Source organism: Camponotus floridanus, unplaced genomic scaffold (assembly GCF_003227725.1).
Source record: "Camponotus floridanus strain SB8 unplaced genomic scaffold, Cflo_v7.5 scaffold186, whole genome shotgun sequence".
Lineage (NCBI taxonomy): Eukaryota > Metazoa > Arthropoda > Insecta > Hymenoptera > Formicidae > Camponotus > Camponotus floridanus.
This window is the reverse complement of record NW_020229310.1, coordinates 41,899-68,543: the sequence shown is the minus strand read 5'-3', so window position 1 is coordinate 68,543 and position 26,645 is coordinate 41,899. Positions and strand designations below refer to the sequence as shown.

The following is a 26,645-nucleotide window of genomic DNA, read 5'->3' as shown; positions in this document are numbered from 1 at the left end:
AATTCTCCAGGCAGGCTCGACATACCAGTCGATATTACTGCAAGATAATCCTGTCAATCGCCAATATATCAGCAGTAATATTCTCTTCTGTGATACATCTTCCGCGAGATACGTCAATGTATTGATTACTCTACGTTACTAGAAGGGAATTTAGTAACTTAGCAATTTCTCCTTTCATATGCAAAATCAAATGCAATCAACAGGCCAGAAAGAATAGAATCCCACCCTCGCTATTTAATTATCGCTCGCTGTACACGTCGTGATGATCCATAGTACGAAATAGGGACAAACATGATCATCTGATACGCTCAGATGTTGGGGTTGCATCCTCGAGCGAACTATAGGATGAAATTCAACAAGTCAAACATCCCAATCCAGACGAGTCGATCCTCTAAAACCGAAAATACGTTACCATATAAGGGAATTTAGCAACTTAGCAACTTCTCTTTTCATATGCAAAATCAAATGCAATCAACAGGCCAGAAAGAATAGAATCCCACCCTCGCTACTTAATTATCGCTCGCTGTACATGTCGTGATGATCCATAGTACGAAATAGGGACAAACATCATCTGATACGCTCAGATGTTGGGGTTGCATCCTCGAGCGAACTATAGGATGAAACTCAACAAGTCAAACATCCCAATTCAGACGAGTCGATCCTCTAAGGCCGAAAATACGTTACCATATAAGGGAATTTAGCAACTTAGCAACTTCTCTTTTCATATGCAAAATCAAATGCAATCAACAGGCCAGAAAGAATAGAATCCCACCCTCGCTATTTAATTATCGCTCGCTGTACACGTCGTGATGATTCATAGTACGAAATAGGGACAAACATGATCATCTGATACGCTCAGATGTTGGGGTTGCATCCTCGAGCGAACTATAGGATGAAACTCAACAAGTCAAACATCCCAATTCAGACGAGTCGATCCTCTAAGACCGAAAATACATGCTCAGATTCACGTTTGCGTCCTGACGTGCAATCTCGTTATGCGAATCGCTCGATGACTTCAATGCTAATGCTCGCGCACACAAACGAACGCTGATTCGCTCATCGATCACTGTCAGCCCGGGTCCTTCGAACGGGATACGCGTGATTTATATTATACACAACTGTGCGCGTGTATGCGTCTCTTAGCGTTAAAAAGCACCCGGCAATTCATCGCGCGGAATCAATCTCCAGCGTCACTCAACATCAACGTGCGTTCGGGTGCAAGGAACATGGTTGCTCCACCTGAACCTAGTATACCGCGTAATATCGTACGATTACACGACGTAACGCTATTAAATTCGTAATCTCATAATGGGATAAGTTAGGTGTTTTGGTGACGATGTTTCAATCATCCGCTATTAAATTCCGTGTAACAGAGTTTCACAAAGTTGTTACATAATGCTTTCTCTAGTCTATTAATAAGATTAATAGCACCTAACCTAAAATTAATCAGCAACATTAGCATGTTTGTCTCGTATTATTTTCATCGTACTTAACAAAGCAAAGCTTTTTTTAGATTATTTTTTTTTAATTGTACGATTAAATTGTTTGCAACAGTAAAATTGATTAGAGCAATTGTCAACATTCCACGATTCCCGTAAACTCGAAAAAAAAAATAATAAAATAAAATTATACATGCGAACGCACACTTGACGTAACGTCATGTAACGCAACGTAAAAACGTTCTTCGCAAACTGTATTGTCGATTGACACGATTCAAGCGCGAAATATTGTCGGCGAAAAAAGAAAATGAGAGGAGCGAGAACCGTTGAACAGGATGACGGATAGAATATAAAGCCCGCATGTGAAAACCGCCCTACATCGAGGCGGAACTTATGCGCCTACATGTATCTAGAGACGTGTATGTGGGCGTACATCTCTCTGGAAATGCATCTTCAACCGCTCAATCTAACGGAAATTTATGCCCCACACCGAAATTCTGAAAGGAGAGCCTGAGGATTATGCACGTTAATTCGTTAAGTTGTTAACGAAGTGGGATTAACGTTAGCGAGCTAGGAAATCTTGTTTACAAGACATTCATCCCTCTGTCGCTATAAAAAGGCGAAAAAAGAAATATATATATATATATATATATATATACAGGGTGTTTCTTAATAAATGCGAAAAATTTTAAAAGATTATTTTTTGTCGAAAGTTAAAGGAGGTTTTTCATATAAACATATACTTCTACGTCCCTCCCTGTGGAGTTACACGCCTCCAAAAATGGGGGCAAAAATTAGATTTTTATTTTTTTCTGAAATTTGGAACAAGTTAAAGAAATGAAATTAGGTGGATATTTTCTACTAGTAAAAAGGTTATTTATTAATATTTTTTTCAGCCTCACGTATTGTTATAAAGAAATGAAACTAACAATTCCTATTCAATTTTTTATTAGAACTTTTTAATGAGCCGGAATATGAGCATCTAAAAATATGCATTAAAAAGTTTGATTTATTTAGAAACTTTTTTATTTCTTTTATTCTTTTAATAAAATTAGTAGTTTTCAAGAAAAAAAATAGAATATGTTATCGTGCACAGCACGATGCTGAAATAGCATAAGTTTCGAATTACGAGAAGTTAAATTTTAAAATAAACATAAAATTAGAGTAAATGTTGAGAAAATTGGAACAAAAAAAAATTATAATACAAACCTAAAAAATAAAAACCTAATTTTTACTCTCATTTTTGAAGGAGTGTAAATCCATTCACAGGAAGGAGTATATGTTTATGTAAAAAACCATCCTTTATTTTCGAAAGTATCATCTCCTAAAATTTTTCGCACTTATTAAGAAACACCCTGTATAGTGTATCCATTGAGCTACGAATTTATTTCCATAAATATCGGCATAAAAAGTGTAATTATCATTTGCAGCGAGTTCATTAGAAAAAAAATTAAATAACTCTTGCGTACAAAATAATACACGTAATGTATATAAACATATTTGTGTGAAAATGATTAATTTAGCTCCTAGAACTTTTGTGAAAAGTTTCTTATCTGGACGAACAAACGTCACATTCTCCTCCTATGTGAATGGTCTCCGCCTTTAAGAGCGAACACAACGAAAGTTTCATAAAAGTTTTCAATATCGCGCGTTCTGTCTTTATTAAACTTTTCAGAAATCCTGTTTAATTCTTAATGAAGCTACGACCATAATTTTCCACTGATACCGACAGGAGTAACAACACCCGTTGCAGGAAAAGTTTTAGTCGTCAACGTTGAAGCGTTTTTGCAAAATACCAGCTCCAGCTATGTTACTTTTATGAAAGAAGTTTTATATCGAAAAAAAAAAAGAAATAAATACGCGAAGCAGTCTGTTGGAATTGCTCATGCCTTCCACCGTTCGACAATTTTAGAGCCCGGAGAAATGTAGAAAAGAGCAACGGAGATTTGCATTTATCCTCGAAGGGGACGAACAACGAGCGTGGGACGCTCGTGTGACAAAGTTAAAATTGCATTAATGCATTCGGTGCGCAAACAAACTGTGAAAACTGTTTGCGAACTGTGCAAGTAATTTGCATGATTGTATATCCGCAAATAATTTTGCTTTTTACGAAAAATCGACATATTCATTATTGTTGAAAAAGAGATTTTTCCTGAAGATATTTTTTTTTTCTATTTTCTTAATCCTGCATATTAAGTATATTTTACTTTCTCACACATGTGGTATTTTATGCAGAATTTAAGGATCGTCATGAAGTTGTGTACAGAATATTTCAAGCGAGCTTATACAGAGTGTTCCAAAAATCCCGGACCGATCGAATATTTCATAAACTATGCACTTTAGAAAGAAGTGTTTCAGACAAAAGTTGTATGGCTTGAAGGGGGCCATCAGATAGTGGCAATGATTTGACATGGGAGAGTCATTTAAAAGTCACGTGAAGATCACCGTCAATTTCTTAAATGGAATTCCCTATTTTTTATTACATATTCTAGTAGCTTACATCGAGAGCTTTCCAAAACACTATAATTAAATTAGTTTCCATTAAGTACTTTCCGAATTATGAGGCTTGAAATCATTTCTTAATTTTACATAAACCGTAAAATATCTTGTAAAATATTCATTTTTCGATTATCTTACCTTAATACTTTTATGTACAAAATAATGAGAGGAATCAATTGGTGTAAAGAAAAAACATAGTTGTTTTTACGAAAAAAATATGTAATTTGCAATTAATTACATATTTTTTTTAAAACAACTATGTGTAAAAAAATAGGGAGTTCCATTTAAGAAATTGACGGTGATCTTCACGTGACTTTCAAATGATTCTCCCATGTCAAATCATTGCCACTATCAGATGGCCCCTTTCAAGCAATACAACTTTTGTCTGAAACATTTCTTTCTAAAGTGCATAGTTTATGAAATATTCGACCGGTCCAGGACTTTTGGGACACCCTGTATAAAAGCAATTAACTGTCTGTTTTATATAAAATCATGATTATAATTCTGTAATAATTATGAAATTAATTTCTTGAATCTATCGCACGCGACAATTTTCGTCATTTTTTCACGAGGAATTAGTAGCGTAAAAAACATAGACCGCAATGAATAATTAAAATTTCCACAAAGAGTTGCCACATAAATATTATGAAATATCAGTCACACATGTGTACTTATCAGCAAAATAGACTCGTTTATCAAACCGCGACAATGGCGCACCGATATAGTACAACAAATTTGTTCTGAATCATATTCTAGTTCAATAAATCTAATCATGTCTATTTTATCGCGGTCAAACCTACTTACATTAATTCTTGTTCTCTCTTTTTATCTCCTTTCATCATGATATAATATAATATACATAATATAATATAATATTCATAATATAATATAATATACTTGACTGTACAAAACTCTCTAATAATATTTTTAATATTTTATTCCTTTATATTCGATTCCTTTTCACTTATATTTCAATGTTATTTTGCAAAATTAAAAAACCGAAAATTTTTGCGAGCTAAAATGAGAGAGAGAGAGAGGGAGGGAGGGAGAGAGAGAGAGAGAGAGAGAGAGAGAGAGAGAGAGAGAGAGAGAGAGAGAGTGGGAGGAGGGGGAAAATGTCTCTTCTCTTGCTCTTGTATCACCATGATAAACACCGATAGCGGATCATAAATTAAGCTTTAAATTGTATCCTGCATTAGTTTAATTGAAATTCAAACGACGATATTACACGCGTGACCGATATCTCAAATTGCGATTTAACTGAGATTTACGTTAACGATATACTGGCTGATGCTACTAAAGTACACGACTGACCGGTAACACCTCCTTACGACATCGTACTTGAAATCGTTTTCGTGCAAAGAATATATAAGTTGTTGAGTTATTTCACAACAATATAATTTCTTTGCACATGTGTATTGTTAGTTTTATATAAAAATACACAACACGTAAAAGAAGAACAGTTATCTCTTTTCACTTTTATGTAATTTATATACCCATACACATACGTATATTGAATGCGTCTGGTAACCGGTAATAATAAATCGAGTGAAGAAAAATATGAACGTGCGCTTTTCTCAAGTACTTCAAGTACTTCGCGCCATCGCTTTCGATATTACGTATCGACTATATGAGAAAGTGGATTCAAATACTTTCATCGCGGACACATCGCTTTCATATTGCATTAATTCGTCCATAAATAAACTTGAAAAATAATAAAAGAATACTAGCACAAATACGATTAAATAATAAAAGAATACAAGCACAAATACGATTAAATAATAAACGAGATGATGATGATGCAACAAATATGTAAATCTGCAAAATTGTGAATCGAGAAACTGAATATTCTCTTTGGGGTATACAGGGTGGACTAAAAGTCTGGATACCACAGTCGAATATCTCGTATAGAATACATTTTAGAACAAAATGCTTTAGACGAAAGTTGTAAGGATTAAAAAGATGTATTTAACTGTAATATCCATTTGACATTGAGCGTCGTCGCCAAAATCAGGGCAAGGTCAACTTGAATTTTTTTAATGGAACCCCCTATTCTTCATTGCATATTCTTGTAGCTTATCTCGAGAGCTTTCCAAAATACTATAATAACGTATTTCTTCATTGAATACTTTTCGAGTTACGAGGCTTGGAGTAATTTCTTAATTTTACATAAATCATAAAATATCTAGTAAAATATTCATTTTTCGATTATCTTACCTTAATATATTTATGTACCTAATATTTTATGTACAAAATAATGAAAGAAATCAATTGATGTAAAGAAAACACATAATTGTTTCGAAGAAAAAATATGTAATTTACAATTAACAATTACATATTTTTTCTTCGAAACAATTATTTGTTTTCTGTACACTAATTGATTCCTCTTATTATTTTGTACATAAAAGTATTAAGGCAAGATAATCGAAAAATGAATATTTTACTAAAATTAAGAAATTACTTCAAGCCTTGTAACTCGAAAAGTATTCAATGAAGAAATACTTTATTATAGTGTTTTGGAAAGCTCCCGAGATAAGCTACAAGAATATGCAATGAAAAATAGGGGGTTCCATCTAAAAAATTCAATTTGACTTTGCCCTGATTTTGGCGACGCCACTCAATGTTAAATGGTTATTACAATTAAATACATCTTTTTAATCCTTACAATTTTTGTCTAAAGCATTTTGTTCTAAAATGCATTCTACGAGATATTCGACTGTATCCAGACTTTTGGTCCACCCTGTATATCATCGAGTACATAAAATTCGGTACTTAAATCCAAGCTCATCCACGAGGACATTTCCGAAAACTACTCGCATTCATCAGGATTATGTCTTTGTTAATGCAACGTGCACGAAATTTCGAAGCAGAAACCGAGTGACTTGATCGAAAGCGAATAATAACTTTCGTTTACTCTCTCTCTCTCTCTCTCTTATTTTTTTCTCTTTTTCTCTCTTACTCTCTTTCTTTCTTTCTCGTTTCAGTTTGGTCTTATTCCCGGCCTTGATCGTTCCAGCATGGAGCAAGGACCGAAAAGAAAAATAAAACAGAAGCCAATCGTAGCTACGAGGATAGAAAACGAAATGAAATCGTACGTGAAGGCATCGAAAATGAAAAGTAACTACATTTTTTAGATACTTATCACTTTCCCGTCTAAGCCAAAAACATATATATTGCAATTAATGAGACTCAATTCGAAAGTGTTTTGTGATGTTATTTCGAAAGCACCATCTTTCGCATCATTCCTCGTTTTTTTTATAAAAAAAACATATGAATATATTTTTTTTATATGAACATCATTAGCTCAAACTTATTAAATTGCCAACTGTTCCATAAAACTGTTAAATTCATCAAAGCTTATGAGCTTGTTGCGAACGTCTGCATATTATATACATATATTTATATATTATTATACATATATTTATATATTATTGGCATTAAAATTGAAAATAGTTAGATAAATATTGCACATGTAAATAAAGGAGGTGAAAAGATATATAAATAAAAAATGTTTCTTATTGACCGTTTAAATGACACTTGCTTCATATTTGAATATTATTTTCGATGATTTTAACTTATCTTTATTTGAGATTTTCTTATTGTGTTTCTGCTGTTTGTTAATAAAAAATTATAAAAATTGATCTTAAAATATTGATGAAAGTAAATATATTAATTTTATTATGAAGGTGTATTGACATTAAATATAGACTTTCAATCATTATAATCATGATAAAATTAACTTGAATCAAATTAGTATAAAAAAAAACTAGAAATCACAGAGTTGACAAAATTCCATATTTTTTTATCAAATCTATGTCAATAAATAATAAAAATCGGCTTCTAGATAAAACCGGCAAAAATTGGTTTTTCCTACAAAAAAAATATTAAAATAAATAGAAAACCTTTTTATCGATACTCATCAATTAAGAGAATGTTTTCTAATTTAAGTTTTTTATCTAAAATAAAATCCTAAGTAATAAATAAAAATCGACAGAACAAATAAATTAATTCTTTATTAGAAGACGCCGAAAAGTAAGCACGAAGATCAATATAGAAAAATTTATAAGAAAATTTTTAATTCTATTTACTATAACATTTTTCTTATTAAACTCCAGAAATTAATATAAAATTTAGTAATATTCATATAACATTTTCAAAGATGTTTTTAAAGATTTCATATATTAATTTGAATTAAAAAGGACTTTATTATTAAATTAATTTTATTTCCTTTAAACTATAGTGATTGATATGATTTATTAATTAAAGCAAAAATATTCATTCGCATAAATATATTATCATATATTAATTTTATTTTATAATTTTTATCGATTTATTCTCTAAAATCCAGAACAGTAAAAATTGGAATTTATCTCCCGTTCACCGGACTTTTCCGGATTAATCGAGAAACTGACCCAACGAAGAGGGAAGATAATCGATTCGAAACAGTGTGACATTTAAATGGTCAATTATGAGAAAAAGGGAAACGGGCCACTCACCCTCGCAGAACTTCTTGGAGAAGCCGAACGTCGCCGCCGGTCGCCTCCATCCTCGCCAATTGTTGCAGAGGGATTCGGGCTCGCTGCTGAAACTGCACAGGGAGTCCTCCTCGAAGCGGTCCGAGTCGTCGAAGGAGAAACGGTCGTTCTCCTCCCACTCGATTAAATGTCCGCCGGCCGGGCCAGCGGCCTCGTCCGCGACGATTCCGGGTTCGGCGGCGGCCCCGGCCGCCCCCGCGTTCCTGGCAGACGCTCCGCCGGCGGCCCCGCCGCTTCCACCACTGGCCCCGGTTCTACGTCCCCCGCCTCCCCCGCCGCCGCCGCCGCCGCCGCCGCCGCCGCCGCCGCCGCCGCCGCTGCCGGACGACCGAGCCAGGTTGCCCGCCAGTTTTAATAGCCGTGCGAATCAGCACACGCGACACCACGAGCGCGTCCTCGACGGTCACCTGCCACGACGACGGTGGTCTCCGACGACACGACGACGAGTCTCGCCAAGGGGAAGGCTGCATCCGAGAAACGTCACACACAAATTTCGATATAAACGTTACTCACTCTCTTACTCAACATCCTTTCCGCCCCCGACTACGGTTTCCAGAACGACGATGAGACGTTCGAGTTACCGATTAATGACGCGAAGGTCGTCCGCGAGGAAACGTCCTTCCTCGGGACGTTCCTTTCGAAATTGAGTCGCGGCAACTGTCGCGATGTTTATCTACATATCGGTCTTACTTGTACTCGTGTATGGATAATATTTATCCCAGACGATCCCTTTCACGAGGAAAAATGTAATATCGAGTAGAAAGCTTGTCGATATAGTAATAATAAATTGATAAAGAATAATAAATTAAATAATAAATGAATAATATAATAAATTAGTTTCGAAAATGTGGATTTGATATCATTAAGGATGTTTTATACATATTTCCAAAATATTGAGAATTTAGTGAAAATTGTACAGAATATCCTTACATATGTTTAGAATCTTCAGTACAATTTTTAAATCTATTCACTAAAGCGTTCTCTCTCTCTCTCTCACAAGTTATAAGGATTTTATTTTGCACCGAATTAACATATGTTCTTATGGGAAACGTATAACCACGTTGATTCAAATGATAAAAACACATGGAAATAATATTCAGAATTTGTTTAAAATTTGCAAAAGTTTAGATACAGAGGAAATATTTGGTCAAATAATATTATACAAGTACTAACTGGTTAAAAAGATATTAAATATAATTCAATAAAGTTAACCATGTATCTGTCACAAGGCGAAATTCTCTGCTAATATTTAATCATTTCGATTAAGGATGTTTTGTATCTATTTTCAAAATATTGAGAATTTAGTGAAAATTGTACAGAATGTCCTTACATATGTTTAGAATCTCCAGTACAATTTTTAAATCAATTCACTAAAGCGTTCACAAGTTTTAAGGATTTTATTTTGCACCGAATTAACATATGTTCTTATGGGAAACGTATAACCACGTTGATTCAAATGATAAAAACACATGGAAATAATATTCAGAATTTGTTTAAAATTTGCAAAAGTTTAGATACAGAGGAAATATTTGGTCAAATAATATTATACAAGTACTAACTGGTTAAAAAGATATTAAATATAATTCAATAAAGTTAACCATGTATCTGTCACAAGGCGAAATTCTCTGCTAATATTTAATCATTTCGATTAAGGATGTTTTGTATCTATTTTCAAAATATTGAGAATTTAGTGAAAATTGTACAGAATGTCCTTACATATGTTTAGAATCTCCAGTACAATTTTTAAATCAATTCACTAAAGCGTTCACAAGTTTTAAGGATTTTATTTTGCACCGAATTAACATGTGTTCTTATGGGAAACGTATAACCACGTTGATTCAAATGATAAAAACACATGGAAATAATATTCAGAATTTGTTTAAAATTTGCAAAAGTTTAGATACAGAGGAAATATTTGGTCAAATAATATTATACAAGTACTAACTGGTTAAAAAGATATTAAATATAATTCAATAAAGTTAACCATGTATCTGTCACAAGGCGAAATTCTCTGCTAATATTTAATCATTTCGATTAAGGATGTTTTGTATCTATTTTCAAAATATTGAGAATTTAGTGAAAATTGTACAGAATGTCCTTACATATGTTTAGAATCTCCAGTACAATTTTTAAATCAATTCACTAAAGCGTTCACAAGTTTTAAGGATTTTATTTTGCACCGAATTAACATGTGTTCTTATGGGAAACGTATAACCACGTTGATTCAAATGATAAAAACACATGGAAATAATATTCAGAATTTGTTTAAAATTTGCAAAAGTTTAGATACAGAGGAAATATTTGGTCAAATAATATTATACAAGTACGAACTGGTTAAAAAGATATTAAATATAATTCAATAAAGTTAGCCATGTATCTGTCACAAGGCGAAATTCTCTGCCAAAAGTTAATCATTTCGATTAACAAAATTCGGAATATTTCAGTAAAAACGCAATAAATATTAAAAAATATTATACATTTCTGCACTGTAGCTAAGATCAAATTGTAATATTCCACACAATTTCTCATACTCAAAATACATCAAAAATGGATATATCTGTCAATATCGATTTTCAGCTTCTTTTTGCTGAGTTTGTACATACAAAACATCCTTTAAAAAAAATCGTGAATATTTCTCAATCCCGTTTAATTATTTCTCATAAATCAAAGAAAATTGGAATGAAAGCATGTAAGAGAAAGTCGATTATAAAGTACACATTTCCAGCGTAATTCCATATATTAATCGAACGATGTATGATTTGGAAGAAATAGACTAGAAATTAATCGTTATTGAAAAACAATAAAAATAAATTATTTAATTACAATAAAAATAAATAATTTAATAATAATAATTACAATAAATTATTCAATAATAAAATTCCTAAAAATTATTATTTAACAACAATAAAAATTAATAAATTTATTAACTGTTACTCATTATATGGCTCGGGAGAAATCGAATAAAAAAATTTAACTCCCAAATTTATAAAGTAAAAAATCCACATTTCCGACAGAGATCGAAACGAAAATAATTGCAATTTCATATTACCGTTGAATAATTTGTCAGCCTGAAAATTCGAAAAATATTTGCGAAAAATAAAACTCGACGACGATTCTCGATGAATTTCCCGTGCACAAAAGACGATATATAACCGACGATCCTCCGTCACGCATCACTTCAAGCGCGATTCAAAAATAAGGTCACGGAAATCAACAAGTTTTTCGCGAAACCTCGCCGCGCGCATCGATAACACACGCACGCTTCAACGTCAACCAAGTCTCGCGCATCCCGCGAGCTCTCTCGCTCGCGGGAACAGCTGATTCACGTTACCTCATAGATACGTATTGATTTTTCCGCCGCCGGAACGCGAGGCCCCCCTCGTTAAGCGCGAATACCACGCTCGTCGAGGAACGAGGGAACGCGAAACGTCAAACCTCGGCAACGCTCGCGCGAAGCTCAAGAGACCGATCGTTGGACTAGGTTAAGACGATACGACGCGCCAAAGCGTGTTCAATCCCGCCGACGAGGGGAGAGGGGAAGGGGGGAAGGAGGGAGGACCCGGGACAACGGACGGGCGCGATACATCGATGACGCGACGAAGCGATGAACCGCAAGGACCTTGGCAGGTCGACAGACCCGCGCCAAGAACGTGCAACGACCCCGACACCGTGCAACCCCTCCGTCGTCGTCCCCCCTCCCCCTCCCCCCCTCGACGGCGTCGCGCTCTTTCTTACGCCTAACCATCCCGCGAGAAGCCCAGACAGCGCGTAAAGGTTGTCTCGAAGATGTCTAAAGGACGTCTTAAAGATGTCTAAAGGACTTTAAGTCGTCTTTAAGTCGTCTTTTAGATGTCTTTCGGACATGTGTGCTGTCCCCATACAAATATATTTATAGGAACGCGCGGGCGCGCGCGCTCTCTCTTGCACACACACACACACACGCGCGCGCGCGCGTGACACACACGTGAAGGCGCGCGCGCGCGCGGGCGAGCGTCCTCCGACCCTTCTCGCTTACCTCCACCCCCGGATGCGAGTATCTGCGAATGTCCGTCACCAGGCGACGCACCGCCTCACACCCCGCTTCTTATCAGCATCGCGATCGCGAACGTCATCGAGCGAACTGTACGTAATCGCGGGGATACACAAACACGCACACACACGACGGCGCGTTCGAGTAGGTAGGTAGGACAGCTGAGGAGCCGTCAAGTGCCCCATCGATGGTTTTCTCACTCTGTCTCGCTCGCTCTTCCTTCTCTCCGTTACATTCGGGGCATCGCCGCGCGCGCACTCGCGCGTACCTCGATCCGGAACTCGCGCGTGTCAACGTCACCCCGGGCCGCGGGACGGACCCCCGCGTCGGACTCGCGCGACGTTAGCCGCGAACCGTGCCAGCCGGAGAGTGCGAAAACTCCTGGGCTAGCCTACCCCATCGACGACAACAACAAATATGGCGAGAGCGTACACCACCTCCCGCACGTTTGCTGCTGCGACTGCCGACTGAGCGGCAGATGGCGCTGCGCGCCTCCCCATCCCCACTCCTCCGCCGGGAGTCGCGTGCGGTCGTCGCTCCTCGGCCGTTTCCGCCGACGTCTTCGAGTTCCCGCGTTCCGGCTACCTGTCACTTTCGAATCTTCCCGCGGCCTCGAAACGATACATTGTTGTATTTGGGTCTGTTCCTTTTAGCTGCACTGCCACACTAGTGCGATAAGTTGAAGAGAGACAAACATACTTTCTTTCACTCTAATTAATTGCACTAGTGCAGCAGTGCGAATAGAAAGAACAGGCTCTTTGTCTCTTAGGCCCAGTTCCACAATCCAGTTAATCCGAGTTTAAGTAGCAAATGGACCAATCAGGACCCAGTTTAACGTATTAAACTCGAGTTAATCCGAGTTTAATACGTTAAACTGGGTCCTGATCGGTCCATTCACTACTTAAACTCGGATTAACTAAATTGTGGAACTGGGCCTTAAGCCTCTTGCATAATGCTAGGCAGCAGGCAGTAAGAACAGAAATAATATCTATTCTCTGTTCCTATTGGCGAATATTTTCTGTTCCGCGTGTTTATTGGTGAATAGTTTCTATTCCTTATTTCTATTGCCTGTTGCCTAGCATTGTGCAAAGAGCTTTATTTCAAGAATGGAATAGGAAAAGCCTTTTCCTTTCCCTTTACATTCGAGATTATATTAAGGATGTTTTGTATGTACAATCCCAGCAAATAGTAGCTGAAAATCAATATTGACTCTATCACTGAATATCCACTGTATTTGTGTATTTTGAGTATGAGAAATTGTGTGGAATATTAGGCCGGGTCTACAATAGACAATTTAAGACCTAAGTCTTAAGAAATTGACCAATCACAGTCGAGTATGAAGAGAATACTCGACTGTGATTGGTCAATTTCTTAAGGCTTAAGGCTTAAATTATCGATTATAGATTCGGCCTTACACGTTATCTACAATGGCAATAGGATTAATGGATTAAAGCTGTAACTTAAGGAATTGACCAATCACAGTCAAGCATTAAGAGAATACTCGACTGTGATTGGTCAATTCTGGAGTTTACAGCTTTAATCCATTAATCCTACTGCTGTTGTAGACGACGCTTTACAATTTGATCTTAGCTACAGTGCAGAGATGTATTTTTTAATATTTATTGCGTTTTTACTGAAATATTCCGAATTTTGTTAATCGAAATGATTAACTTTTGGTAGAGAATTTCTCCTTGTGACAGATACATGGCTAACTTCATTGAATTATATTTAATATCTTTTTAACCAGTTAGTACTTGTATAATATTATTTGACCAAATATTTCCTCTGTATCTAAACTTTTGCAAATTTTAAACAAATTCTGAATATTATTTTCATGTGTTTTTGTCATTTGAATCAACGTGGTTATCCGTTTCCCATAAGAACACATGTTAATTCGGTGCAAAATAAAATCCTTATACTTGTGAACGCTTTAGTAAATCGATTTAAAAATTGTACTGAAGATTCTAAACATATGTAAGGACATTCTGTACAATTTTCATGAAATTCTCAATATTTTGAAAATAGGTACAAAACATCCTTAAGAGAAGATTCTTTCAAATAGAATTTTCAAATTTGTTTTCTTTGGCTCATATTCTGAATCTTCTTTTATCGATAAAAGTGCCTCTAAAAGTCACATATAAGCCTTCTGATTGGCTACAGGCCACTTTTAAAAGCCCTTTTATCGATAAAAGAGGATTCAGAATATGGATCTTTGGCTGTATTATGTAAGAAAAGGATAGAAATGTGTCGCTAATCAGCGTTGATCAAGCAACATTATTGTGTCTGCAATTACTTAATTAAAAATGTAACAGTTTGTGGTCGAAGATAATATTATTTCTATCGAAAATATAATTATTACTTTATCAATTAGAATGCAATCCACGCTCGAAAGAAACATATCGGAGGGGCGCCACTGATCTGATACAAAGAAGTTTTCCAGCAAGAAAACAGATCAGCATTATAAAATTCTCTATTCGACAGCCAATCGCGTGACAGTTGACTGTCACGCGATTGGTTGTCGAATAGAGAATTTTTGTGATCCCGCAAATTTTTCTATCGAACAGCCAATCGTGTGACATTGTATTTATGTTTGTTTCTTGCTGAAAAGCTTTCCAAAGTAGATGTCTCTTTTGAAGATCGTCGCATTTCGCGCCATTCCGAGTTATTGCTGAAGAAATAAAAAGTTAATAAGGATTGTTGGAATACTGATTAATTATTAGGTGTCATTTCATACAACAGGAATAAAAGATGTCAGAGTCTTCCAATGAACACTTGGATCCGGAAGATACTATTAATATCTTGGTAGCTACCGATATTCATCTCGGTTTCGATTACAGTAAAAAGAGAGGTTTGTTTTTACGACGAATATTTTCGGCCTCAAGTACTGTCGCAAATAAAGAAACCTGATAAGAAGCGAATTTGAAATTAATATTGCATCATTAATGTAATAATTCCACAATTATTACAAAGTATCATATTATCTTTTCTTAAAGGTGGACAATCCGACGACAGTTTCATTACGTTCGAAGAAATATTGAAGTATGGCAAGGAAAAAGAAGTCGATTTTATTTTGCTGGGCGGAGATCTGTTTCATGATACTAAACCAACGCAAACTGCGATGCTCAAGTGTGTGGAATTGTTGAGGAAATATTGCTTAGGTAGCAGGTCAGTATTTGAAATGAGCTATAAAAGAATTAAAAATGATGTATATAATGTATGTTATATTTCAGAGAATGCAAGCTGGAATTTTTGAGTGATTCAGAATTAGTATTTCGACACTGTGCGCAAAAGCATGTAAATTATGAAGATCAAAATTTAAATGTCTCGATGCCAGTATTCACTATCCATGGAAATCACGATGATCCAAGTGTGTTTAATATGTATTTATACGTATATGTGTATTAATATATTTTATATATATGTATTAATATGTATTTATATAAATTATATCTTTAGAATGAATATTTATACATATTTTGCATTCTATTAGGTTTTGGTACTGTTGGCTCGATGGATGTATTATCAGCTACTGGACTTGTAAATTACTTTGGAAAGTGGACAGATCTTACTCGTGTAATTATATCTCCTATAGTTCTAAAGAAACGTAATACACATGTTGCACTTTATGGCTTGAGTTATATTAATGACCAGAGATTATCTAGATTATATAGGGATGAGAAGGTATTTATTTCAAATATATATCTTTGTCCTATTATAACATTTAATGTTGATGATAATTTTACGTCTGGTTTATTTAAAAACAGGTGGAATTGTTACGTCCAAAGGACATAGAGCCTTTCAACATATTTGTTTTACATCAGAATCGTGTTAAGCATAGTAATTATGCTTATATATCAGAAAATAGACTGCATAAATTCCTCAATTTAGTTATTTGGGGTCATGAACATGAATGCCGTATTAATGCTGAATTAAATGTAGAAGGTAGCTACTACATTTCTCAACCAGGTAAATTAACATATGTTTCTTTTTGAATTTATATTTGGACAGTGTAATATTTCAGAAATTATATAAAATATGAAATATAAACTTTAAATAATATAATTTTTAGGAAGCTCTATTGCCACCTCTTTATGTGAAGGTGAATCAAAACCTAAACATGTGGGTCTTTTAAAAATAAATAAAAATAATTTCAAAATGAAACCTTTGAAATTAAAAAGTGTCCGACCATATATCTTTGAAAACTTGATTCTTAGTGATCATGACATTAAAATACATGATTGTATTTCATTAGCTGACTCTGTAAGTCAATATGTAGATCGATATATTGAAAATGAGCTTATGCCTAAAGTTGCTAAGCAACTCACAGGTATGTTAATTAGTTTATTGAATATATTTATTATTGTATATATCTATTATTTATTGAAAATGTGATATTATAGGATACCCTAATCAACCAAGTCAACCTTTGATTCGATTAAGAATATTTTATAATGATGACAATGAACAATTTGATACATTAAGGTTTGAAAATGTTATGTTAATTTTATTATATTATTATACTTTTTGCCTTTACTTGCATTTTCAAAGAAAAAAATACATTTTTCTTGTACTTTAGTTTGGCACAAAAATACTGTGATGAAGTTGCCAATCCAATGGAGATGATTATATTTCGTAAAATGAAAAGTGGAGAAAAATCAAAACGCTTTAATGATGAAATTGATGATTTGGATGATATTACAGAATTATTTCAAGCAGATGTAAAAAAATGCACTTTGTTTTCATTGAACAAATTTTGCTTCATATCTTAATAATATTAATTAGATTTCTTTCTATAGATAGGACAGGATTGGATTAGTACAGTACCAGGAGGGATCAAGAAATATTTTGATATGGAAGAAAACAAAGATAAATTAACAGTATTGACTGTAACAGCATTAAATGAAGCATTAAATCGATATGTTGATCGAGGTGACATAGAAGCTTTTAGAAATATAGTGAGGTGATTATATAGTGATTATTTATTTTTAGAATTTTAACTATTTTTCACCTATATATCTCTAAATTGTCTTATTTTTGTTTGTTAGTGATCAAATGAAAAGAACCATTGAATATGTAAAAGCACAAAATAGTGAGAAACCGGAAGACATCCGTAATGAAATTATAAATTTCCGCAATAAAAGAGTTTCAGAAGAACAAGAGGAGCAGAGTAATGTAAATAATATTTAAGATGTTTATTTGCATTGTAATATATATTTTTAACTTTGAATTTGTTTACAGGTCCTAAGGGCATTAAATAATCCAGTACAGACGAATGCTAAAAATGTTAAACAATCTCACAATGTTGTAAGTGACAGTGATGACGATGATTTAAATTCAAGATCATCGACGACTAAAACTAGAGGAAGAGGCAGAGGTTCTAGAGGTGGCAGAGGATCCAGAGGAAGTCGTGGTGGAGCAAAAGCTAATGAAGGAAATAGTTCCATTACAAGAATGCTGGTATAAATACTATAAAAATATATTATTGTTAATTATTATATATTTATAATGAAGAAAAAAAGTTATATTTTATAATTTTTTCTTAAGAGTTCCAGGAGTGCACAACCAAAACGAACAACTTGCGATCCTATTATTATAGATGATTCCGATTAATTATTAATTATTAATTATATTAACTATCCATAAGAAAATATATATATATGAAAACATGTATTTTTTTATGTATGAAAATAAATATTATTTTATATTTAAAATATAAAGTTCAATAAAAATCTGCATTTTTACAATGGTTTTTTTTTTCATATAAAAAAAATATGAAAAATTACCAGTGTAAATATATTTGACCTGATCTTTTTTTTTATCTGATTTATGCCGTTGAATATGGAATATTTCGCTAGATACGCAATTAAATGCTCAATTATTTTGCGCATGCGCAGTCTGTTTTGTCCAACAAAAAGGCGTGTTGCTCTACTGCATATGCTATATTGTTTGTGCCTGAAGCGTTCTTTCATGGTTCCTGTGTTAACCTTACATGACGGGAAGTTTTAAGCTCACGCAAATATAATTTGCAGGTATTTGATAGCAAATATTTACGCAGTAAAAATATTAAGTTGAATTTGTAAAAAAAATATTTATAAATAAATTACAACTTTGGAATTGCTTTACATCCGGCAGAACGCTTGGATGTAACCGGATGAATTTTCATGACCTGAATTGTGTTTTTTCTTCTATTGCATATGACAAACTTAGAATCTATCTCGATTATTTATACAAATGTTTTTGTAAAAAAAAGACAGAAAGGAAAAATAAATAGCAAAATAGACGATTAAATAGTCGATTAAATAATTGAATCCGTGCAATTTTTGTAGAAATGCCGCCAAAAAGAGGAAAAGTACAGAAGGAGGAGGTCCAAGTTTCCCTTGGACCGCAACTTCGTGAAGGAGAGGTAGTTTTTGGAGTTGCCCACATCTTCGCCAGCTTCAATGATACATTTGTACATGTCACTGATTTATCCGGCAGGTTTGTACCATGTTAAAATATATTGATTATACTTTGCAGCTAGAAGTACAAATTTAGTATTTTATAATATAAAATATATTATTATAACTTAATATATAATTAATATATAATTGTGTCTTTGATTCATGCAGGGAAACAATCGCTAGAGTTACTGGTGGCATGAAAGTGAAAGCGGATCGTGATGAAGCCTCACCCTATGCAGCTATGCTTGCAGCTCAGGTATATATTTGATATAATTATTATATTCGAATTAAGTACAGAAAATTAGCATTTCATATATTATATTACCCACATTCAGGCAGCTACCTAGATAATAAATCTTATTTGAGTAGCGTTCATGTTTGTGGAAAAATAAATTCTTTTTATTAATTGAGAACATATGTTTATGTATCATATGCTCTTCTCTAAATAAAAAAAGAAAACATTCATAAATATGTAATATTGTATATTTTATATAATATTACATAAGGAGATTAAAATATGCACAACATATATGAAAATTTTAATCATGAAATAATTTTGTATTTTACAGGATGTTGCAGAAAAGTGTAAATCACTAGGTATTACAGCACTGCACATCAAATTAAGAGCTACGGGAGGTAATAAGACAAAGACCCCTGGTCCTGGTGCACAATCTGCTTTGCGTGCTCTAGCTCGTTCGAGCATGAAAATTGGACGTATCGAAGATGTTACTCCTATTCCTTCAGATTCTACGCGCAGGAAAGGTGGTCGCCGCGGACGCAGACTCTAACTCATTATGGTGCTCTATATTTCATTTATCTTTCAATAAATATTTAGAGAAAGAAATAGTGAATTCATGAAGCATATAGCCTTTCTTTCTAATTCCTCTACATATAAAAACTGCATATGTTATTGTATATTTTTTTATTGCACTACAATAACAACATAGATGCAATTATACAGATTAACATGAGAAAAGCATTTTCTTAGAATATAAATTATAAAAAAAAATTAGAAAATTGATATTAGATTTTGTGTCATTAATATATATATATATATATAGCTTAAGATAACAAAATAATACAATAAAGTATTAATATTTAAATATTTTAATATCTTTAATATTGAGATAATTTGACTATTGACAAAAGTATACATATAAAGCATATGAATATATTTATATCGTGATGAAAAAAATTATGCTTTGTCAACTAACTGGCCAACATTAAGATACAATTTAACCTTTACGTCCACTTTTTGAGGTGATTTATGTTCTAGTGCTGCAATAGTATTCACATATCCGTGTTGCATAACAAATCCAACTATAACTGGTTCCTCATTATTTTCATTAGTATCATTTGGAATTACATGTAGACGAATCACAGCTTTGTTTCCTTTTCGCCATACTACGAGTCTAAAAAAAAAATTGTGTAAATGAAACTCAAATCATGTGTTTAAAATAGTTCAAAATTTTTATATTTTACATACTTTGGATCATCCTGAAAATTATGATTATCACTGGTATCATCATATTCAGCAGCATCGTCTCTTGGCGGAAGGATCAATGCACTGTGAGGCAGTATTAAATCTGCATTTGGTATGATTTTTATTGGCTTAGGATCCTCTGTTACGGGCACCTGCCGTACAGTAGACGGCAATAAACTTGGAGATTCGCTTCCCTATTATAATCTCAATTTATTAGGATGTACTATTTGTGTTTGTCATATGATATATATATAAAATTTTTTTAATAAAATAATTTTATATATATATATATATATATATATATATAAAATTTTAGATATTACTTGCTGCATGTCTTCTTGTTTAAGATCTTTTTCCTTAATAAATGAAGTAGATAACGAGGTATCTAACGGCAATATAGTTATTTGAGTCTGATGCTGTGTTGGATTGCAGAATTTTAAAAGCAATTCACTTGATTTTCCTGGCTGAAGTGGCTCACAAGTAACAATTTTTACTTCTGGAATATGATAACTAAAAAAATATATTTTGATTATTATATATATATGAATTATTATATAATATGAATTATTATATACATGAATGTATATGATATAAATCAAAATTATCCTGTAATATTAATAATTTATCATTTATAAATCAAAATAATTAATTTAAAATAATAATTTTTAAAATAATAATAATTAATTTAAAATAATAATTTATTACAATAATTAATTAATTTAAAATAATTTATCATTTATAAATCAAATTTATCCTGTAATATTAATAATTTATCTCTTAACATAATTCTTACAATGCAGCTAGTAAAATCTTGAACTTTATAGATTGAGGACAGAGATCTGATTTGCTGACATTATGTTCACACACTCTGCAACGTTGTGACCTTTTAACTAAAAACTGTCTATGTTGTGGACGTAACTCGTTTATCTTTTCAGCTTGCACTTCTGGATGTTGTAATCTTTGTTCCAATGTTGTAACTACAAATTTATGTACATATAATTAAGATGAAATTTTTATGTATTTACGCTGCTATTTTACAAAAATTGCAAACTTTCTTACTTTTAGTTATATCTATAGGTTCTGTAAATATATCCTCTGATAATTCTTCTATTTCCTCAGTTGCAATAGATGATACTGGTTGAGCAGTCGATTGAGATTGCATTGGTGGTTTTAAGGGACGTCCAATACGTTTACGAAGCAATGTGGATGTAAAACTATACATAGTCTGCTATTGACAAGCAATAGTTAGAAAAATATCTTTGCAAAAATGTATAATCAATTTTTGTCAAACTCACAGTTGGCATAAAAGGACGTTTTGGATGAAATTTCTTCCTTTCACATTGTTGTTTCTCTATTGAAGCTAATATTTTATGATAATCAATAAGAGCATTAATGCGTGTTGTATGTGGATTTTCTTGTTCAGGCCATCCTCCAGTTGCTATAAGTAAAAATTCAAGATGTTTCATAAGTAATTCATTCAAGATATATTATAAAGTTCTATAATTAAATCATTTTAAATTTTTATATGTATATATATATTAAATTTTCTTACCCACAGATTGATCAGGTATCCCAGCATCTCGAGAACTCCATCGGCACAATGAACAAAACAAATAATATACTTTTTTAGGAGTAGCTTTAACATCCTTATTTTCTTCTCCTTCTGTTGCTTTCATAGTTGCAGCTAGTCCTGCTCTTGTAGATAATGTTTGAAAGCAACAAGGGCAATCGAAGCAATTAGAACATCTGTCAACATATTATCATTAGTATCACGATATTATTTTTAATCAGGGTTGGGTAATAACTAGTTGATTAGTTAAAAGTTAAAAAGTTAATAATTTTTAACTCAACTTAGTTATTTTAAAAAGAGTTAACTTTTAACTTTAACTAGTTATTTTTAAAACACATAAATTTAAACTTATTAACTTTCCCCCCAAATTTATTTGATCATTCATATTATTATTATTTAGAGTTTAATTTTAAAATTACAATCTAATTTAATATAAAGTGAAATAATGCTTTTCAAAATTTTAACTTTTATCTTAACTAATGTTAATTTAATCTTAACGTAACTTTTATTGAGTTAATTTTTTATTTGTATAACTTTTAACATAACTAAATTAATTTTTTAACCCAATTTTAACTTAATTTAGTTTAAAAAAATATAAAACTTACCCAACACTGTTTTTAATGTATGTAAAATTTAAAATATACAAACGTACTTGTTCTTTTTAAGACGTACTTCAGATGAGGGCAAATTTTCCATACAATTTGGACAGTAGTGGGAATCCACCTGAATAATAAAGAAAGCTTTCTTTTATGGAAAATATATGATATACTTTGCACACATTGAAAATTATGTTCTCTATAATAAATACATAATAAAATACATAATAAATAAATAATAAATACATAATAATTGAAAATTATGTTCACATAATAAATACATAATAAAATACATAATAAAAAATCAATTATTATATATATATTTTTTTTTTCAATTATATTTTATTAGGACTTGCTCATAGATTTTAAGAGACACACCTTTTGACAGACACAGTAGCCGCATCGTATCATTAAGCAATGTCGACAAAAATATATTTTTGATATAGGCTTTAATGAGCCACAGTTGCACACATAACGCACATAATCTGGTTGATTTAAATAAGTCATACTGGAATAAACAGTCTAAAAGTTTATGAGATAAAAGAACAGAAATGTCACACACTGTGTGAATATTTCTTTTCTATAGTTTGATAATCTCACAGTGCTTAACCATTTTCTCCTCAAAATGTCAGTCAGTCAGTCAGATGGCAGATGCTTTGGGTGACATTACATTAATACGTCAAAATGTTTGTCGGATATATGATTGGCTGTTAGATAGGGAATTCTCAGATCTCGATAGAGACTCTAGAAATTCCCTAGCCAACAGCCAATCGTTACATTCGACAAACATTTTGTCGTATGAATGTAATCTCACCCATATGAAAGTATTTGACGTAACGATGACGTTTATAAAACGCATAAATGGAGCCTTTTACGAGAAGCTGATGATGGAAAGGTATGCTTATATAAATGATTAATGTGTTAGAATACTATACCTACATATTAAATAGAGAATCTACGTATTAAAGAATATCCATACATATATATATATATATATTTTATATAAATATAAAATATAAATATAATAAAATATAAATAAAATTATATATAAATATAAAATATATATTTAATATATTATATTAAATATAAAATATAAATTATATTTTAATAATTATTGATCAGACATTTTTTTTCTCAATGCTTATCAAATATTGAGTTTAAAAATAAATTATTAAATTATTAAATAATTAAATAAAATTAATTAAATTTAATATCAATTGTGTGTAATATTATTTAACATAAATTAATATTATATTTAATAATATTATAATATATTATTATAATATTATAATAATTTTATAATATTATTTAAATTTGATTATTTAATCATTTTATATTATAACGTGTATATGTGATAAAAGATCAAAATAATTTTACAAATTACATACATATTTACTACATTGATTTATGCTCACATGTCATCGCGTGGAACCATATGGAGAAAAATCACTCGTCAATATATTACTTTTAATCTCGAAATTATAATTATTCACCGCTTATACAGTTTATATTATTATATTTTTTATTATTTATATTATTTTATTATTTATATTATATTTATTATTTATACATTTTATATTATTATATTTTTTATTATTTATATTATTTAATATATTATTACTACTTTCTCGTCCTTCTGTCTATTTAATCTTTTTATTCCGGAAGTACACATGCGGATGAAAGTAGAAGGATTAGTGAGTGTACGGCCATGAAGTATCATCACGCGATGGTATGTCGAGTATAAATCCAACCAAGCGTATAGAGCAGCTGATAATTGCAGTGTGTGCTGTACAAAGAGCTTGGAGATGTAGTAAGAGAATAGAATATCTGTCGGAGGCAAGCGACATCGATTAGAAAATATTTTCCTATTATTTTTGCAGATGCGCACCAATCGAGAAATCGTAGGAATCCAGCTATAGCCAAGACTTCCTGTGCGTTACACAGCCAAGACGATATGGCAATTGCAGCCGCAAAAAATTTCTCTGGACAACCACGGATCATTCTGGCGAGAAAGAGAGAAGGGCGACGATCACGTGAGTAAAGAGTGAAAGTTATAGCTTGTGTACCGCTACAATCTTCGTATAATAGAAGATGATCGATTCATAATTAAACGTTTATGTTTTCAAGATGAAACTTTATTCCTAATTTTCTAGTCAGTCGAGCTCATCGTCGTGCAAATAATTATGCGAATATATTATAGTGCATGTTACAATCTTCATGAGATTAATTTCAATTGCGTTGGAGAGACAATTCCCGTCCGATGTCGAATATATTTCGATATCATATGGTGATCATGCGGAGGAGCGCATGAATTAGAATTGCTAATCGCACACTATGCAATCTCATCATATCTTCTAATCACGCTTGACCGTAAGGTTAATAACTGGAGAACACACAAATCCATCTTCGTTTTCCTAAGATCAGTCTAACTGTACACGAAGTGGTAATCACCAAGAAAGAGATTCAAGAAGAGTTAAGGTTTAATTTCTCTCTTCCTTTCATAAATCTAGAAATAAGATCACAGATTTTAGACATCTTACTCTCTAAAAGTGAATCAATGTATTATCACTGAAAAACAGTAGTCACTGATTACAGTAGTTATAAGTACAGCACTCTAAATCAGTGTGATATTTTATTAAAAGAATCAGTTAATAATTTTGTTTCAATCAGTAATATTTCTCAATATCAGTAATATTTCTTTCGTTATTGTCAGTAATATTAAACTATAATTCATCTCTCTATCTATTTCATATAAAATTAAAAATGTTATTTATATTTATTAAATATTTATTATATTAAAAATTTTATTTTATTTATATTACATGCATATTGAACTTGTTTTTGTAAATAGATAATGAACAAATAATTTTCATTAAGTCGCCAGACATTTATTTGTCCGACTTATAAAGATCGATTTAATATCTGAAGCCTCTCTATGAGATTGTATCAGAAATTAAATCGAAGTAATATTTCTAATTTTAAATGTCGCTCTTTGCAAACTTTATATAATTCTTATAACTAAAATTAAATACGAGAGAGATAGCGATTGTAGCGGTAAATGAACGAAAAGCGATTACTGGTTTTACAGTAAAATTTACTGATTTTACAGTGAATTTTATTTTAACTGACCATAATTAGTGAGATATAAGATAAAATAAGAAAAAAATAAGTGTCTCCACTGAAGGTCAGTAAAATACTCACTGATTCTCAGTGAAATCTTATTTTACTGTTTAAATTAGTGATATTTTCCCTGATTCACTTTTAGAGAGTACTCTCTAAAAGTGAATCAATGTATTATCACTGAAAAACAGTAAATAGTCACTGATTACAGCAGTTATAAGTACAGCACTGTAATCAGTGATATTTTATTGAAAGAATCAGTTAATAATTTTGTTTCAATCAGTAATATTTCTCAATATCAGTAATATTTCTTTCGTTATTGTCACTATAATATTAAACTATAATTCATCTCTCTATCTATTTCATATAAAATTTAAAATTTTATTTATATTTACTAAATATTTATTATATTAAAAATTTTATTTTATTTATATTACATACATATTGAATTTGTTATTTTAAATAGATAACGAACAAATAATTTTCATTAAGTCGCCAGACATTTATTTGTCCGACTTATAAAGATCGATTTAATATCTGAACCCTCTCTATTGAGAATGTATCAGAAATTAAATCGAAGTAATACTTTTAATTTTAAATGTCGCTCTTTGCAAACTTTATATAATTCTTATAACTAAAATTAAATACGAGAGAGATAGCGATTGTAGCAGTAAATGAACGAACTAGCGATTACTAGTTTTACAGTAAAATTTACTGATTTTACAATAAATTTTATTTTAACTGACCATAATTAGTGAGATATAAGATAAAATAAGAAAAAAATAAGTGTCTCCACTGAAGGTCAGTAAAATACTCACTGATTCTCAGTGAAATCTTATTTTACTGTTTAAATTAGTGATATTTTCCCTGATTCACTTTTAGAGAGTACTCTCTAAAAGTGAATCAGTGTATTATCACTGAAAAACAGTAAAT

General features: G+C 32.1%; 4 protein-coding genes across 5 annotated transcripts in view; 2 read left to right on the top strand and 2 right to left on the bottom strand.

The window, feature by feature from the left end:
- LOC105254429 (zinc finger SWIM domain-containing protein 8) overlaps positions 1 to 8,735 on the bottom strand; it is a 115,162-nt gene extending 106,427 nt beyond the window's left edge. Inside the window, exon 1 of the mRNA XM_025407737.1 lies at positions 8,435 to 8,735. The gene's annotated coding sequence lies outside the window, so the exon portion shown is untranslated. The remainder of the gene's footprint in view (positions 1 to 8,434) is intronic.
- Positions 8,736 to 15,133: 6,398 nt separating this feature from the next.
- LOC105257637 (double-strand break repair protein MRE11) lies at positions 15,134 to 18,142 on the top strand. Its single transcript, XM_011268390.3, has 12 exons — positions 15,134 to 15,351; positions 15,497 to 15,668; positions 15,734 to 15,870; positions 15,994 to 16,184; positions 16,268 to 16,469; positions 16,573 to 16,830; positions 16,904 to 16,985; positions 17,080 to 17,221; positions 17,300 to 17,463; positions 17,549 to 17,675; positions 17,742 to 17,960; positions 18,048 to 18,142. The coding sequence occupies exons 1-12, from the start codon at positions 15,252 to 15,254 to the stop codon at positions 18,111 to 18,113; spliced, it is 1,860 nt and encodes a 619-aa protein (XP_011266692.2). The 5' UTR covers positions 15,134 to 15,251; the 3' UTR covers positions 18,114 to 18,142.
- Positions 18,143 to 18,398: 256 nt separating this feature from the next.
- LOC105257635 (40S ribosomal protein S14a) lies at positions 18,399 to 19,802 on the top strand. The gene is made up of 4 exons (XM_011268389.3): positions 18,399 to 18,532; positions 18,830 to 18,980; positions 19,112 to 19,199; positions 19,513 to 19,802. The coding sequence occupies exons 2-4, from the start codon at positions 18,832 to 18,834 to the stop codon at positions 19,729 to 19,731; spliced, it is 456 nt and encodes a 151-aa protein (XP_011266691.1). The 5' UTR covers positions 18,399 to 18,532; positions 18,830 to 18,831; the 3' UTR covers positions 19,732 to 19,802.
- Positions 19,803 to 20,069: 267 nt separating this feature from the next.
- On the bottom strand, positions 20,070 to 23,235 carry LOC105257639 (dynactin subunit 4). 2 transcript variants are annotated; one of them, XM_025407735.1, is made up of 9 exons: positions 22,971 to 23,235; positions 22,649 to 22,719; positions 21,979 to 22,172; positions 21,722 to 21,864; positions 21,486 to 21,654; positions 21,220 to 21,403; positions 20,750 to 20,936; positions 20,430 to 20,620; positions 20,070 to 20,355 (listed from the first exon to the last, which is right to left on the bottom strand). In XM_025407735.1, the coding sequence occupies exons 1-9, from the start codon at positions 23,097 to 23,099 to the stop codon at positions 20,139 to 20,141; spliced, it is 1,485 nt and encodes a 494-aa protein (XP_025263520.1). In that variant the 5' UTR covers positions 23,100 to 23,235; the 3' UTR covers positions 20,070 to 20,138. The 2 variants fall into 2 exon arrangements, with proteins under 2 accessions (XP_025263520.1, XP_025263521.1); XM_025407736.1 differs by having other exon boundaries at positions 21,486 to 21,651.
- Between the last annotated feature and the right edge of the window lie 3,410 nt (positions 23,236 to 26,645).

Coding starts and splice junctions, on each gene's coding strand:
- LOC105257637 (XM_011268390.3), top strand. CDS start 15,252: ATGTCAGAGTCTTCCAATGAACACTTGGATCCGGAAGATACTATTAAT. Junction 16,470..16,572: donor CTACTACATTTCTCAACCAG/GTAAATTAACAT, acceptor TATAATTTTTAG/GAAGCTCTATTGCCACCTCT. Junction 17,464..17,548: donor GCTTTTAGAAATATAGTGAG/GTGATTATATAG, acceptor TTTGTTTGTTAG/TGATCAAATGAAAAGAACCA.
- LOC105257635 (XM_011268389.3), top strand. CDS start 18,832: ATGCCGCCAAAAAGAGGAAAAGTACAGAAGGAGGAGGTCCAAGTTTCC. Junction 18,981..19,111: donor GTCACTGATTTATCCGGCAG/GTTTGTACCATG, acceptor TGATTCATGCAG/GGAAACAATCGCTAGAGTTA. Junction 19,200..19,512: donor CAGCTATGCTTGCAGCTCAG/GTATATATTTGA, acceptor TGTATTTTACAG/GATGTTGCAGAAAAGTGTAA.
- LOC105257639 (XM_025407735.1), bottom strand. CDS start 23,099: ATGACTTATTTAAATCAACCAGATTATGTGCGTTATGTGTGCAACTGT. Junction 22,173..22,648: donor GTACGTCTTAAAAAGAACAA/GTACGTTTGTAT, acceptor ATATGTTGACAG/ATGTTCTAATTGCTTCGATT. Junction 21,865..21,978: donor GATACCTGATCAATCTGTGG/GTAAGAAAATTT, acceptor TTTTACTTATAG/CAACTGGAGGATGGCCTGAA.